The 17,847-nt window shown below is 37.5% G+C and overlaps 1 protein-coding gene and 1 long non-coding RNA gene across 2 annotated transcripts in view; one reads left to right on the top strand and one right to left on the bottom strand.

The window, feature by feature from the left end:
• LOC122668384 (probable LRR receptor-like serine/threonine-protein kinase At3g47570) overlaps window positions 1-16,279 on the bottom strand; it is a gene marked incomplete at its 3' end in the record, with an annotated part of 34,148 nt that extends 17,869 nt beyond the window's left edge. Inside the window, exon 1 of the mRNA XM_043864960.1 lies at window positions 13,649-16,279. Within this exon, the coding sequence (XP_043720895.1) occupies window positions 13,649-15,779 (2,131 nt within the window). The remainder of the gene's footprint in view (window positions 1-13,648) is intronic.
• On the top strand, window positions 428-12,941 carry LOC122669535. The gene is made up of 3 exons (XR_006334037.1): window positions 428-561; window positions 1,760-1,770; window positions 12,931-12,941. It is a non-coding gene; the product is annotated as an uncharacterized LOC122669535 (long non-coding RNA).
• Window positions 16,280-17,847: the final 1,568 nt, after the last annotated feature.

Genomic DNA, 17,847 nt, shown 5'->3' with positions numbered 1-17,847 from the left:
ACACAAATAATTAGATTAAAAGTACTAAGGTTTGCCCCAAATAAAAATTTTCAAAAAATGAGAAAAAAAAAATCATACTAGATCAATAAAAGAGGAACAAATTTTACCTGGTGGGATATATCCAATGGATCCCTTTAATCCGATTGACCTAGTTTGATTTTGAGATCTACCTGTGGCTTTTGAAAGAATCCTTGATATCCCGAAATCACCCAAATGTGCAGTCATGTCATTATCAAGAAGAATATTGCTTGGCTTTAGATCACAATGAATAATTTTCATATGACAATAATTGTGAAGATGATCCAATGCTGCTGCAATATCAATGGCAATATTCAGTCTTTGAACAAGGTCTAAATGTCTTTGTTCATCTTGTACGCCATTTGCATGTGGATGTAACCACCCCTCCAAATTCCCACAAGGCATGAATTCATATACTAATGCCATAAAATCATTTCCTTCAAAATCTACACTTGAGCAAGACGTTAAGACTTTGACAAGATTGCGATGCCGGATGTTTCTAAGGGCTTCACATTCGGCGATGAAACTCTTGGAAGCACCTCTGTGTTCAGTATTGAGGACCTTTATTGCAACAATTATTTCTCCATGATAATTGAGAACACCTTTGTACACAGACCCAAAACTCCCCACTCCAATCAAATTTGTTGAGGAGAATCCATCGGTAGCTTTAAGGAGTTGGGCATACGAGACCATAAAATGATGATCTTCTAGAAAAAATGTTGTCGATTCTTTCCTTTCTTTTCTTCTCCGGCAGATAATGAAAAAACATATCATAAAAATCAAACATAGAAAGGCCCCACAACCACATATGATGACTATTAGCTTGAAAAGATGAGGCTTCCCATCTTCTTTTGACTTTTGGGTTTGGCATGCTGACAAATGAAGTTCTGGTATTCCTCCACAAAGCTTATTGTTTTCAATGACTGAAATTGCACTCAAATTTCCAAAGACTCCTTCTGTTGGTACCTCACCCTCCAAAAGATTAAATGATAGATTTAAATTTTGGAGAAACTTAAATGTTCCAAAATATTTTGGGATAAAGCCGGAGAAGTTGTTGTGTGAAAGATCTAAATCTTCAAGACCTCTCAGGGAACTCAGAGAGAATGGTATAGACCCTTGGAATAAGTTTTTCTTCATATAAAGGTGTTGTAGGCTCATACAAGCACCAAGGGTGTGAGGGATTTCACCAGACAACATGTTCTCAGAAACTACTAAGATTTCAAGACTGTTCAATTGACCCACTTCCGAAGGTAGAAACCCAAAGAAATAATTTCTACTAATGTTTAGCTCTATTAACATAGAAAGATCAAATATCTCTTTGGGGATGATACCATTGAAATGATTTCCAGAAAGGCCCAAGCGTAACAAATTTTTGCATTTTCCAAGACTCGTGGGTATTTTTCCATGCAAGTGATTATCATCTAGAGCAAGATCAATCAATTGTGTCAAGTTTCCGAAAGAAGAAGGGATTGACCCTGTGAATTCATTCCCTTCTAAATAAAGCCGACGAAGCATTTGAAGTCTCCCAATTGAAGAAGAAATACTTCCTTCTAGCAAGTTACCCAATAATCCTAAGTGTTGTAAACTTAAGAGGTTCCCCATCCCTACAGGAATGTTTCCTGATATTCGATTGCCTGACAGTTGAAGCTTTCTGAGTTGGGTCGACAAGTTTGCTATGGAGTTGGGAAGTACACCACCAAACTGGTTATAACCAAGCCACAACTGTTCTAAACTACTACAGTTGGTTAATGAGTTGAGAAAACTCAGATCTTCTGCCTCTCCACTTCCCAAATGATTGTTGTCCAATGAGAGTATGTTGAGTTTTGATAGGCCTCCAAAATTTATATCCACTTTCCCAGTAAGATTGTTTATGCCAGTCCAAAATCGTTCAAGATTCGACAAATTGGAAACTGAAATTGGAATTGATCCATGAAATTGGTTTCCTCCAATCGAAAACCACCTTAGATTTGGAAGACTGAACCCTAAATTTGGTGGAATGCTACCCTGAAGTTGGTTATATTGGACATGAAATACACCGAGTGAAGAAAGATTATATAGAGAGGGAGGGACAGTACCAAACAAATTATTTTCACCAAGTGAGAGAAACAATAATCTTGTCATTTGGCCAAGGGAATTTGGAATAGTTCCAGTAAAACCATTGAATTCTCCAGAAAGGTATTCAAGGGATGAAAGGTTCCCCAAGGAAGGTGGAATCTGTCCTGTCAAGTTGTTTTCATGGAATGAAAGGAATTGAAGCTTTGACATGGTGCCAAGTTCTACTGGAATTTTACCCACAATATTGTTGTGACCTAAACCGATTTGTATAAGGCTGGAGCAACGTGATATGTTGGGTGGGATTTCTCCTTCAAACAAATTGTCGAATAGATATAAATAACGAAGCCTAAATAAAAAGCTTAGTTGATGAGGGATTTCACCGTGGAAGCTGTTGTTTTGGAGCAAAATGTTCCGAAGGAAGCTGAGGTTTCCTATTTCTGGTGCCATGGAACCCACCAATCCACTAGATGGTAAATGCAAAGCTCTGACCCTGTTTGGATGCCGGCGATCGCCACATATAATGCCTTGCCACTCGCAGTAGGGGACAGAGTCATTCCAAGAGCTCACAACTTGAAAGGGATCATGGGTTATGCGAGCCTGGAAGGCTAGCAAGGCCAGCCGATCTTTTGTTCCATTAAGTGATACTGATGATGGTGAATATTGGGCCAATGAGAAGCAGCTCATGCAGCTGCACCAGAGAAGAACCAACAGCACATAACCCATCAATCAAATGTCTGGAGGAAGAGGAGTATGGTCTCATCAAAATTGCAATTTGGGCATGATACTATGGAAGAAACAGAGTCGATCATCAATGTCTGGAGCATTTGATGTTAAAGTCCTTATAAAACGAAGAACAGAGCAGCTCTGAGGAGAAGGAAGAGAATAGGGGCCTATGGAGATTGTGGTCTGAGATTCATAATAGTTTCTAACCAAAATAGTTGGTAGATATAGATTTTGTTTTTGGGGGTAATGGAATGGTAGATATAGAATTAATGTATTCTGAAGAATTGTAGATAGAGATCGAATTAAATGCAAATGGAAGATAGATAGACTTGTGTCAGTAGTTAGTGCCGTCTTGACTTGGCGTGCAACTTGGGCATGAAAGAGACAAATCAACCATATTGTGCTGCAAGAAAGTCCCAAGGAACAAGGAAGAGGAGTCCTTCACCTTGGGGTCCGGCTACTCTCTGGCGCATCCTTGCACGGGAGATGTCGGCACGTGGCTAGGGTGTCATTCGAACCGGCGAGGATGGATGAAGCACATCTGAGCATGATGCATATGTGATAGAAGGATTTCTTAATTTGAAATCCTCATTTGTAACTTGGGGGTGTCGTTAGATTACACTTAAATCCATGTGTCGATTCACTCCAGTCATACACAGTGTCGGCAAATGGAAATAGAGAACAATGTAGAGCTTCTTTTGATTGTTACCTTCTACAATTGCTTTCGTTAAAACTGTAGTGGTCTATAAAAATTAGTATTTGGCTTATATATATGTTTGGGTTAGATTTGGGTCTATTATTATAAGTATATAGATGAAATTGTAATTGTGTGCGGATTAGTGTATTTAGGGTTTTCTATATATATTATCTTGGTGGGGGGAAAAACTCTGGAAGGCAAGCAAGAAAGATCACATGCATTATGAGGTGGAGAATGGTGTCAAGTGATTTTCAGGCTTAGTGAAAAATTATCTGGTTCTCTTAAAGTGGATGCAGGCATTCGTGCCTAACCACATTAAATTTTTGGGTTTATATGTGATTGTTTTCTGGGTTTCTTCCTCGTATTTATGCAATCGTCTCCGACAAGTGGTATTAGAGTGAGTTTGGCAAATCGTCACAAGTGGAATGTGAAGATCTATGAAACAAACGGTGTGCAAGGATCAAAAAGAAAAACGGTTGTGTGGATCACTACCCATATGAAAAGACACCTCTGCCCTCTTGTTTTGAAGAGGAAAGAAATATAAGCATGGAAGTGCTGGTATAGAACTACACAAACAACATTAAAGAGAATGAACCAATGATCATCTTCTCTCAAAGAATCTAAGGGATATACACATGGGAGTGCTGGTGTAGGCCACACTCCCAGACAAAACTACACAAACAACAATCAGACTGTGACTCCATTGTCCATTTAACCTTATGTATTGTAATTTATCATATTTTGTGGGAATAGAACAAGAGATGTTGGTCTACCTTTTCTCGCTCATTTTCCCAGATCTGGGCCTCCATCTCCTTTAACGTCCGTCAGAAAGTCATCTACTTCAAATCACTCAATTCCCCTTGCAGAGGTTCACCAAGGAACCAATTATTGCCTCTTCTTGGGATATTCCAATGCAATTCTCAAGCTCCCTCTAGCCGTTGGCCACCTAAGGATATCTCTAAGTTGGTTTATTTTTATTTAATGTTGTTTGTGTAGTTCTTCTCCCTTGATCTGCCCGGTGTCCTTCAATTCTTGTTGTTTTTGGATTATTGGGTGGCTTGTGTTGTTGGGGTTTACCTTCCATTCTTTGTCCTTTATTTTCTCTAATGTATTATTTATGGGGGAAAGTATCCCCATGAAGCCAATATCCTAACCCCTTTTGCACACCCCCATCCATTTTACCATAGCACCCACCCTTTGAAATCCGTAAAACATCCTTCCCTCCCCCCCCCCCCCCCCAATTTAAGGGTTTCCCATAATTACCTACTCCAACACCCAAAATTTGACACGAGCATCAGAGGGAACCCTCTCCTATTTATTCACTCAAAAAAGAAGTTTCTCTAAAGCCCTTTTCTTCACTATTCATTAGGAATCAGACAAGATGGATGACTTGGGATTGAAGTACTATTTTAGTGGGGACCAATAACTGGATCCCATCCCCAATGAACTTAAAGATTACCCCAATGTTAAGGTGAGGGATCTTAAGAAAGATGATGGAAGCTGGGACATTAACAAAATTAAAGCTATTTGTTTACTGATCCCAATGGTGTGTGAAATTTCTTCTACTCTTTTTTAATATTACTAATCTAAGCATTGCTAATAAACCAATATGGCCTTTTACTAGGAATGGAAATGTCACATTGAAATCTGCTTATAAGGTGATTTTTCTTAGTAGAAAATCACAAATTAGTGAGACCTTTTAGGTGAACAAAGATGTGGAAGGTTAGATCTATTCATGTTTCATTATTTGCTTCGAAATTATATGATTGGGGAGCCCTTCCGGTAAATCTTTTTCCTAATCCATTATGTGACTGTTGGGGTTTAGTTCCCAAGTTTTAATCCTGTTCACAAAGGATTTGCATGTGTGTTTAAAAAGAAAAAAAGAAAGAAAGATGGGCGAGGCCAAAGAAAAGATGTGTTACAAGACTTCAGGAGAACTCAGCCCCAAAAGTTAGCTTGAGAGGAGGGAGAGCCCAAAGTCTTATAAGTACACATCGTTACCAAGGCAACCGATGTGAGACTCAAGAGTGTAACAAGGCGAAACAACTTCTCCAGCCACCAAGACTATTAATTCATGAAACATATATCTTTATGTCAATAACAAGTTAAAACTATTTTGATTTCTGACCTCAATTGTCATGCTCAGAAGCCATGAAATGTATTACTAACAAAATGAAAACCTAATAAAGTTTACCCAATCCCATCAAAATGCAGTTCTCCCTGAATCCTGCTTTGCCGTTCACCATTGTTGAAGCCCAGTGAGGATATTGAAATGAAGGCAATATGGGATGCTCCTCCCCTCCACAGCCCCTGTAATAATAATAATAATAATAAAAGAATCATAATCCCTTCCATTACCCAAATTAATAAATTCAAAAGTGTGGTTAGCTCATACAAAAGAAATGGAAAAATCGATTTTTTAAGGAAATGATGACTTACCAAGTTTCATTGCTCTTACTATTTTGTTTGATCACCTTTCTCATTGAGTGCCAACTCCAAGATAAATGTCCTTAATCAAATGTAGCTCTTTGGCCACATCATTCATGTTCAGTCGATCCCATGGTGATTCAGCTGAGCAAGTAACTCCAATTCTTATAATTAAATTAAGGCATTCCTGTACTCTACCCTTCATGCATCTTTGACTTCCAGTGGTATTGGCTACAGTTGTTTCTAAATCTTCTTCATCTCTTTCCATGGGGAGAAGAGATGGGTCGACGATAGTCATCACTCTATCATGCAAAGCCATCTCAGACCAGCTGTGAAGATTAAAGTTATCCTTAAATATTTCATCAGTAGGTCGCTTCCTTGTGAACATTTCTAACAAGAGAATTCCATAATTGTATACGTCACCATGTGTTGAAACGTCAACACCTGCACCGTACTCTGTAATTTATGCATCTTAGGTTAGTACTTTTGTAACTAATGTCTATTGGTCGTAACTGGAAGAATAGCATGACATGGACATAGACAAAAATCCTATAGAGCAAATTATTTGGGTCTTGAGTTTTGTTGAGGTGTGTATCCAGTATCACAATTTGCATCTCAACAGAGGTTAAAGTATTTTCAAATTTGTTTCTGTAGTGAGTACACAAAGAACATATTCTCCTCTAGGGTCTATAGTTTTGGATCATCTATAAATCCAACAAATATCTAATGGCATAATATCCAAGTAATCTGATTGCAAACTTTGATGTGACATGTAGCCACATTAATCTATGTATAAGAAAAACTATCAACCCCTACACATACTAAATGCCTCATTCGAAAACATAGTTTGTAGCCTATGACATTCAAGGTATGATTTGATTAATAGTAAGGAAAGATGTAAGGGAAGGTGCAGTCAAAACTTTAATACATATGTAAAGAAACTCCAAATATCATCGAAACATACATAACTTATTAATATTTTTCTCTCACGTACAACTTTTCAATGGTTATGAGATATTAAATTTTCTCTTTTTTAGAAAGTGACCAAAAATATTTTAAAAAAAAATGTAACTGAAAACAGGAATTGCAACTTAAGGTTTGTGGTGAAGTAGGTGAGGCAAAAAATTAGATTCATCATACTAAGGTTCGGTCAATCACAATTTTTGAAAAAAAAAGAAAAAATAATCATATATACTAGATCAATAAAAGAGGTGGATTACCTGGTGGAATGTATCCAATAGAACCCTTTAATCCGATTGAGCAGCTAATTTGATTTTGAGATCTACCTGTGGCTTTTGAAAGAATCCTTGATATCCCGAAGTCACTCAAATGTGCAGTCAAATCATCATCAAGAAGAATATTGCTTGGCTTTAGATCACAATGAATAATCTGCATGTGACAATAATGGTGAAGATAATCCAATGCTGTTGCAATATCAATGGCAATATTCAGTCTTCGAACAAGGTTTAAATGTCTTTGTTGTACACCATTTGAATGTGGATGTAACCACTCCTCCAAATTCCCACAAGGCATGTACTCATATACTAATGCCATAAAATCATTTCCTTCAAAATCTACACTTGAGCAAGATGTTAAGATTTTGACAAGATTGCGATGCCAGATGTTTCTTAGGGCTTCACATTCGGCCATGAAACTCTTGGAAGCACCTCTTTGTTCAATATTGAGGACCTTCACTGCAACAATTCTTTCACCATGATTGAGAACGCCTTTGTACACAGAACCAAAACTCCCCACTCCAATCAAATTTGCTGAGGAGAATCCATCGGTTGCTTTAAGGAGTTGGGTATAAGAGATCATAAAATGATGATAATCTATCAAAGATGTTGTGGATTCTTTCCTTTCTTTTCTTCTCCGGTAGATAATGAAAAAAAATATCATAAAGATCAAACATAGAGAGGCCCCACAACCACATATGATAACTATCAGCTTGAAAACATGAGGCCTCCCTTTTGACTTTTGGGTCTGGCATGCTGGCAAACGAAGTTCAGGTATTCCTCCAGAAAGCTTATTGTTTCCAACGATTGAAATTGCACTCAAATTTCCAAAGACACCTTCTGTTGGTACCTCACCCTCCAAATGGTTAAACGCTAAATTTAAATTCTGTAAAAACAAAAATGTATCCAAATATTTTGGAATAATACCGGAGAAGTTATTGTGTGAAAGATCTAAATCTTGAAGGCCTCTTAGGGAACTCAAAGACAATTGTATAGATCCTTGAAATAAGTTACCCTTCATAAAAAGGTGTGTTAGACTTGTACAAACACGAAGGATGCTAGGGATTTCACCAGACAACTTGTTCTCAGAAACGTCTAAGATTTCAAGTTTGGTCAGTTGACCCACTTCCGAAGGTATAGAATCATGTAAATAATTTCTACTCAAGTTTAACTCTATTAACATGGAAAGATCAAATATCTCTTTGGGGATGATACCATTGAAACCATTTCCAGAAAGACGCAAACGTAACAAATTTTTGCATTTTCCAAGACTTGAAGGTATTTTTCCATGCAAGTGATTGTCATCTAGAGCAAGATCAATCAATAGTCTCAAGTTTTCAAAAGAAGAAGGGATTGACCCTGTGAATTCATTCCCTTGTAAATAAAGTAGATGAAGCATTTGAAATCTCCCAATTGAAGAAGGAATACTTCCTTCTAGTAAGTTACCAAATAGGCGCAAATCTTGTAGGCTTATAAGGTTCCCTATCCCTATTGGTATCATACCAGATAATTGATTTTTTTCAAGTCTAAGTATACTGAGTTGGGTAGACAAGTTTGCTATGGAGTTAGGGAGAACACAACCAAACCCACTATTATCAAGAAACAAATGGGTTAAACTACTACAATTGGTCAATGTGTTGATAAAACTCAAACCATCAGCCTCTCCACTTGTGAAATGATTTGAGGCCAATGAAAGCCTAGTGAGTTTTGATAAGCTTCCAAAATTAATACCCACTTTCCCAGTAAGATTGCATTGGACAGCATAAAGTTGTTCCAATTTCGAAAGATTGGAAATAGAAATTGGAATTTGTCCATCAAATTGATTTCTTGAAATTGAAAGCCACTGTAGATTAGGAAGAGTGAAACCTAAATTTGGTGGAAGACTCCCTTGAAGCTGATTTTCACCAATATCAAAATAATTGAGTGAAGAAAGATTATATAAAGAGGGAGGAATAATACCAGACAAGCTGTTTACACCAAATGCAAGAACAGTTAATCTTCTCAATCCACCAAGAGAATCTGGAATACTTCCAGTAAAACCATTGAATCGTCCACCAAGGACTTCAAGAGATGAAAGATTCCCAATTGAAGGTGGGATCTGTCCTGTCAATCTGTTGCTATGAAAAGAAAGTACTTGAAGCTCTGACAAACTGCCGAGTTCTACTGGAATTTTCCCCACAAAATGGTTTTGATCTAAATTGAGTTGTATAAGGTTGGACCAATGTGACATGTTGGATGGAATTTCCCCTTCAAAAGAATTGTTGTTTAGGAATAAATAACGAAGCCTGAACAGAGAGTTTACTTCAGAAGGGATTTCACCATTGAAGCTGTTGTTTTGGAGATATATCCCTTGAAGGAAGCTGAGGTTTCCTATTTCTGGTGCCAAGGTACCCACCAACCCACTAGACTGTAAATCCAAGATTGTGACCCTGTTTGGATGTCGGTTACCACTACAAAAAATGCCTGACCACTCACAATAGGGGAAAGAGTCATTCCAAGAGTTCACAACATGAAAGGGGTCATGGGTTATGTGAGTCTTGAAGGCCAGTAAAGCTAGCCGATCCATTTCGCCATTAGATCCTGATGATGGTGATGGATATTGTGCCAAGCTCATGCAAATGTAGAAAAACACCAATGTTAGAAAACCCATTAATCAGAAGTTAACTTGTAGTTGCAGCTCTAGCTCCCTCAATGACTGAAACTGAATTTGAAGGAGGAAGAGGAGAGTTGGGTTTTATGAAGCAATTTGGTATGAAACTATGGAAGAAGTTGACACACTCATGAATGTTTGGAGCATTTGATGCCAAAGTCCTTAAAGAAAGACCCGAGCAGCTTCGAATAGAAGGAAGAGATAAGGTGGCCCCTATGGAGAATGTGGTCAGAAATTCCCAATAGATTCTGACCATATAACTGAATCAATTATTATTACCGGAAAAAAAAAAAAAAAAGACTGAATGAATATTATAAATGGGAGATTGGGTAGCTAGTAGAAATAGAATTAATGCATACAAATGGAAGATTCGTAGGTAGATAGGGATTTGGATCGTCTGCGGCCATTATGCTACACTCAAGTTATTGGTCGTCACAATGGATTTCATGGCAGTTCAATTAGGACTGAAATAGGGTCAGGTTGGACCAGGCTTTATAGAACCCTAACCCAACCGTCAACCCCTTAGCTGGGCCCAGGCCCCACCAGACCCTGACTCAGGGCCTGAAAACTCCAACATTGACCTCCCCTTAGGGTCAGGTTGGGCTGATTCTGATTGGCCCTGAACATGGGGAGGGGGAAGAAATGCATGGGTTGGAATGGGCCGAGGAGAAAACTATCAATTTTATATAAAATAACACTATAATAAAATATATTATATCACTTATTATCTTCATATATAACAAAATATGAGTGACGTTTAAAGTTTATAATTTATATATTATATTGATATATATTTTATAGTACAACTTAAAACAAGGTTGAGTTGGGCCGAGCGAAGCTTAGCTCGAGGCCTCAACCTTGACCCGACCCAACCCTGACTCAGGGTCAGAAATTTCCAGTCCTGACCCGCCCTCAGGGCCAAATATCTCAACCTAGACCCTGTTCGGACTCAGAGCGGGCCAAGGCGGGTTCGGGCCGATAGGGCCAAACTTGCACCCCTAGGTTCAATGGTTGGTAGACGAGATCCTTTTAGATTTTGATATTTGAACGGCAATTTTGAATTTTGAATTGATCTCATCTATCAACCATTGAATCGATATGAAATCCACGTGATGGCTTGTGAGTTGAGCACAGCAAGATTGCCGCTCAACCCTAGGCCACAGACCGACGATACAAATCCGATAGGTAGACATGTGGAAGAGAAGAGTCTTCAGTCTTCACCGTGTGGATGTATAATGGGAATGCTTTAAATAGAAACTTGAAAATTGAAATGGCGGGGAATGAACGTTAATTCACTCCAATCTTTCATACATAAGTACTGACGGCAATGGTCAACAATGTAAAGCTTCTTTTGATTGTTACCTTCTTGCAATTGCTTTCTTCATTTAATTCCAATTCAATAAAATGGTTGACAGAGGGAGATTATTGGTCCAAGTCAAATATAAGACAGTTGTCTTGTAGTGTGGTTGGGGCCTTTGGGTTGAGATCAGGGTTTTAGTAATCAGTATCGGAAACGGTTTAATCGATATCCGTCTCGATCAATGAGGTTTACAATTTTATACTTGTCTGTTTTCGATCCACTAATATGGGATCGGCCAGAAATTGATATCGAGTCTCCATTGATACTGATACAAATTGACCGGATCAACCAGTACAATATCGATTCCTCAAACCATGGTTAAGATTTATTGAGAGTTTCTTTGTGACGTCCAAGAGACAACATAGTACTAAATCGTTGAGGGGTCCCCACCAAGAGAATTGTTCAACATGGAATCCTCTTCCTTTAATAGAAAATATCAAAAAGAGTGTCTATACATGGTTGGACGAATCCGGATCCAATAACATGTTTATAAATAGTTTATAAAAATTTTGAAATAAAAAATTCTATAAAATTATGAAAGAAAATTAACTGCAAAGTCAATGTGTTGATTAAAATCTACCTAAACTTGACCTATGAATCCTAGCTTGTCATGGTACTATATTAGATATTAATGTTCCATTTTTGAAACCTAAGACTACAGAAATGAATCTCAAATGATGTTCTAAAACATCCCCATGGCCATTTCACCAATTCAGATTTGGGAAATAAAACCAATTCTAACACCAATGTATTAACACTAAACTGAGTTCATTTCTATAAAAAGAAGATGATAAAAAGTGTGTATCTTGGAAAGATTAAACCTGATATTTTGGCCATCAATCAACTCAGAAAGGCCCAATAACTTTGAACCCTGGTGGTGAATGAAACAATAGTAATTTGAGATATGCCCTTTTTCTTTCTTTTCGAAAAGTAAGGATAACAGTCCAAGTAAGATGGTGCATGAAGAAACTTGACATTTATTTTAGGGTAAGATAATATATTTCATATCCAAATGCAAGAAAAATTACGCCACATACTAGTACTACACAGGTCACCCACATGATGTTTAAATACAAATACACACCAGTTTAACATACTATCAGCAATGGGCATTCCCTTCCAATGTTCAGCTTTGTTGTCAGGTGCCAGCTCGAAGATAAATGTCCTTAATCAAATGTAGCTCTTTGACCACATCATTCATGTCCATTCTATCCCATGGTGATTCAACTGAGCAAGTAATGCCAATTCTAATAATTGAATTAAGGCATTCTCGCACTCTATCCTTCATGCATCTTCAACTTGTAGTGATGTTGGCTATAGTTTTTGCTGCATCTTCTTCATCTTCTTCCATAGGGAGAAGTGATGGGTCGACGATAGCCATCACTCCATCATGCAAAGCCATCTCAGCCCAACAATGAAGATTAAAGTCATCCTTAAACATTTCATCAGTAGGTCGCTTCCTTGTGAACATCTCTAACAAGAAAATGCCATAACTGTAGACATCACCACGCGTGGAAACGTCAACACCTGCACCATACTCTATAATTTATTAATCATAGGTTAGTATTTTTATAACAAGTGAGAGTAGGAGCAAATCCAATTGGTCTCCACTAAAAAATTAAAATAACATAGGAAGCTTATTCTTCTTACTCAGTAGAACTCAAGGGTTAAATTAAGTAGAACCATATATGAAAATTAATCTCATTGTTCCGTCTGCTTGAAAAGGAAATAAAGGGAAGATAGTGAAGTCAAATCAATATTAAAGTAAAAACTTTTGTAATCATTATCTCATATGATTGTGTAACTATGTCCAAAACATTCCAAATCTGGTTATTAATTTTACTTTACTTTGAAACCAAATCCCTTTGATTTGAAATTTAAAATAGAGATTACATCTAGACAATTTAATATCAAACATGTTAAGAGTTTTAGGTAGACTACATAATCATAGTTATATAACTTTCCTTTATCTTTTCAAAACTAATTTCATCACTTCGCTTCCCTTTACTTGCAACTAGACAGAGCTGTAGAGCAAATTATTTGGATCTTGAGTTTTCAATGAGATATGCTTCCAGTGTCATAAGTTGCATCACAAAAGAGCTTAGGCTATCTTCAAATCTGTTCTTATAGTGTGCATACAAGGAATATAGTAGCCTCTAGGATCTATAGTTGTGGATCTGAATCCAACAGATCATTTGATGGCATGATATCTAAGTTATTTGGCTGCACAACTTTAACTTGGCATGTGTACACATTAATCTCTATAAAAGAAAAACTAGCAACCCCTACACAAATTAAGTGCATTCTTCATAAAATAACAGTGTATATCCTATGACATTCAAGGTATGATTTGATTATACTAAGGAAACACTAATAATGACTCAAGCTTTGTAGTGAAGTGGATGAGACAAATAATTGTATTCATCTTCCTAATTTACAAAAGAGAAAAACAATAATACTAGATCAATAAAAAGATACATTACCTGGTGCAATATATCCAATAGATCCCTTTATTTCGATTGAGCTAATTTGATTTTGAGATCTACCTGTAGCTTTTGAAAGAATTCTTGATATCCCAAAGTCACCCAAATGTGCAGTCAAATGATCATCTAGAAGAATATTGCTTGGCTTTAGATCACAGTGAATAATCTCCACATGACAATGATGGTGAAGATAATCCAATGCTGTTGCGATATCAATAGCAATATTCAATCTTTGAATAAGGTTCAAATGCCTTTCTTCATCTTGTACGCTATTTGCATGTGGATGTAACCAATCCTCCAAATTTCCACCAGGCATGAATTCATATACTAATGCCATAAAATCATTTCCTTCAAAATCTATACTTGAGCAAGATGTTAAGATTTTGACAAGATTACGATGTCGAATGTTTCTAAGGGCTTTACATTCGGCCATGAAACTCTTAGAAGCACCACTTTGTTCAATGTTGAGTACCTTTACTGCAACAATTGTTTCCCCATGATTGAGAACACCTCTGTACACAGAACCAAAACTCCCCACGCCAACCAAATTTGTTGAAGAGAAACCATTGGTAGCTTTAAGAAGTTGGGCATAAAAGATCTTACAATGATGATCCCCTATCAAAAATGTTATGGATTCTTTCCTTTCTTTTCTTCTCTGGTAGATAATGAAAAAAAATGTCATAAAAATCAAACACAGAAAGACCCCACAACCACATATGGTGGCTATCAACTTGAAAACATTAGGCCTGCCATGTTCTTTTGACTTATTGGTATGACATGCTTGCAAATGAAGTTCAGGTATACCTCCACAAAGCTCATTGTTTCCTATGAGTGAAACGACACTCAAATTTCCAAAGACCCCTTCTGTTGGTACCTCACCTTCCAAATGATTAAATGATAAATTTAAATTTTGTAAAACTCGAAACGTTCCCAAATATATTGGGATAAAACCAGAGAAGTTATTGCATGAAAGATCTAAATCTTGAAGACCTCGCAAAGAACTCAGAGCCAATGGTATAGATCCTTGAAATAAGTTACCCTCCATAAAAAGTTGCTCTAGGCTAATACAAGTACCAAAGGTGCTAGGGATTTCACCAGACAACATGTTCTCAGAAACATCTAAGATTTCAAGATTAGTCAATCGACCCACTTCCGAAGGTAGAGAACCAAAGAAATCATTTCGACTCAATTTTAGCTCAAATAATGTGAAAATATCAAATATCTCTTTGGGGATGATACCATTGAAACTATTACCAGAAAGATGCAAGCGTAACAATTTTTCACATCTTCCAAGACTTGAAGGTATTTTCCCATGCAAATGGTTATTTTCTAAACGGAGCTCATTCAATATTGTCAAGTTTCCAAGAGAAGGGATTGGTCCTGTGAATTTATTCCCAGCCAAGTAAAGTATAACTAGCATTTGAAGTCTCCCAATTGAAGTTGGAATACTTCCTTCAAGTAAGTTATCAGTTAGGCTTAAAACACTTAAGCTTACAAGATTCCCTATCCCTGGTGAGATATTTCCATATATTCTATTGTGTCTGATTGAAATCTCTCTGAGTTGAGTTGACAAGTTTGCTATGGAGTTGGGTAACACACCACCAAACTGATTAACAGCAAGCCACAAACGTGCTAAACTACTACAGTTGGTCAGTGTGTTCATAAAACTCAGGTCATCAGCTTCTCCACTTCCCAAATGATTATAGACCAATGTAAGCACAGTGAGTTTTGATAAGCCTCCAAAATGAATAGCCACTTTCCCAGTAAAATTGTTGTTGTGAGCATATAGTTGTACAAGATTTGAAAGATTCGAAATTGAAATTGGAAGTGGTCCATGAAATTGGTTTCGTCCAATTGAAAGCTTCCTTAGATTAGGAAGGCTGAAACCTAAATTTGGTGGAAGACTCCCCTGAAGTTGGTTTTCTTGGACAACAAAATCACGGAGTGAGGAAAGATTATATATAGCAGAAGGTATAGTACCAGACAACTTATTTACACCAAGTCTGAGATTCACTATTCTTTTGATTTGGCCAAGGGAATTTGGAATACTTCCACTAAAACCATTGTTTCCTGCATCAAGGGTGTAAAGAGATGACAGATTCCCATCAAAGGAAGGTGGGATTTGTCCCATCAATTTGTTGTCGTTGATTGCAAGGACTTGAAGCTTTGACAAAGTGCCGAGATGTACCAGAATTTTCCCCACAATATTGTTGCGACTTAACTCAAGTACTATGAGGTTGGAGCAACATGATATGTTAGGTGGGATTTTTCCTTCAAAAGAATTGTTGTGTAGGAATAAATAACGAAGCTTGGATAGAGAGCTTACTTCATGAGGGATTACACCATGGAAGCTGTTGTTTTGGAGTGAAATCTCTTGGAGGAAGCTGAGGTTTCCAATTTCTGGTGCCCTGGAACCAACCAACCCACTCGACTATAAACGCAAGGCTCTAACTCTGTTTGAATGCCGGCGACCACCGCATATAACGCCTGGCCACTCGCAATAGGAGACGGAATCATTCCAAGAGTTGATCACAAGGTGAAAGGGATCATGGCTTATGCGAGCCTTAAAAGCAAGCAAGGCTAGCAGATCATCTGTTCCATTTGATGGTGAATATTGTGCCAAGCTGATGCAGCTGCTGCAGCAGAGAAAAAGAATGCCGGCATTAATCCAAAAGGACAGAAACACCAACAATGCATAACCCATTAATCAAAAATGTTAATTTGGAAGAGAAGAGGAGGTGGAAGCAGAACTCTGGAGGAAATAACTGGGTTTATGAACTGAGGAGTATATATAGTCTTGTCACTGCCTCTATGCTTGAACACACTAAAAAATATCTAAGTTTATATTGGTAACATTAATTATAGAGGGCCAATCAAATGACAATGTTTCTTAGGCGGCTAAGGTTCATGGTCATGTTGTACATTTATGGATGATCGAGGTATTGGTAGTAGTTGTTGAGATTTAAGTAGAATTCAACCTTAAAAGCTAGCCATTAAGAAAAAGTTGTCCAAATTCTTATAAACCTTATTCACATCGGGGAATCCAATGTAGATTAAGAATTAAATATTTATAGATGAGTAGTAAGTGGTAGAATTAATACAAATGGATTATTGGTAGATTGATGGACTTGTAAATTGGTCATTGCCATGCAATTTTAGGACAAAAGAGGCAAATCAATATGGATGAGTGGTAGGCTTAGAATTAATGAAAAATTGATGATTGATAGATGCGAATAGACTTGTAATTAGTCTATGCCGTGCAATTTAAGCATTGAAATTAAGATACAAATTGAAATGGGGACTACTGAACCACTTTTCACTCTATTATTAATACATAGTGATGGCAATAGTCAACATTTGATTCTAAAATTTTGCAATTGTTTTATTATCTAATCTACGCTGCTCTGCTCTTCAAGAATCGTTATTCTCTCCTGTTACAGCACGGTGTTGTACTGCATCGTGCGACGCTGCAAAGGCCATGTGGCATAGCAGGCCCCACATGGTGCACATGGCCTCTGCAGCTGCCGCACGATGCATTACGGCACCGTGCTGTAACAGGGGAGGATAAAAATTCCTTCCACAATAGTCTTTCCTTGAACCGAGAAGCTTCCAACTAACCAACTCACCTTCATCATGTTACTCACCTCACACGGGTAATCCTCACAATGCTCTTGCATGCTTGGCCAACTTATTTCACTACTTGTTTAGACAAACTATGTACAGTCTGCCCGCTCTTGGCTGAGTGTGTTGACAACAATGACAATACAAACACAATGCTCTCATCAAAAAAAAATACAAACACAATGCATCATGTGCTCAACACATCATTTTAGTAGTCAGGCTGATCTAGTAGGTAACCCAAGTCTTTGTGCTTCATTTGTGTGGGCTCTCATTTGGAAAACTAACTTAACATCCCAACTTCCATATTTTTCTGTTTAAATTATCAAATAATGGTTTAACAACTAGAGAGTAAAGACTAGTTGAGTCAGTTTCTTAGTATTGATGATTCTTTTGTGTTTTGTACTGTTGAAAACATAGTTGGAAAACTGGGTTTTGACTGGGGCGAGTCTCCCGAGTTGAGTCAAAATTTTGAAAACCTGATCAAGAGTCATGTAGACTAGGCGAAGGTAAAAAATGATGAGACTGGGTCATAAATGGTCCAAGTCAAATAAGACTCGGTATTTTTTACCCGAGTCATG

This window comes from Telopea speciosissima, chromosome 7, assembly GCF_018873765.1.
Source record: "Telopea speciosissima isolate NSW1024214 ecotype Mountain lineage chromosome 7, Tspe_v1, whole genome shotgun sequence".
Taxonomy (NCBI): Eukaryota; Viridiplantae; Streptophyta; class Magnoliopsida; order Proteales; family Proteaceae; genus Telopea; species Telopea speciosissima.
Note: the sequence above shows the minus strand (reverse complement) of the source record. Positions and strands in the feature narration are given on the sequence as shown.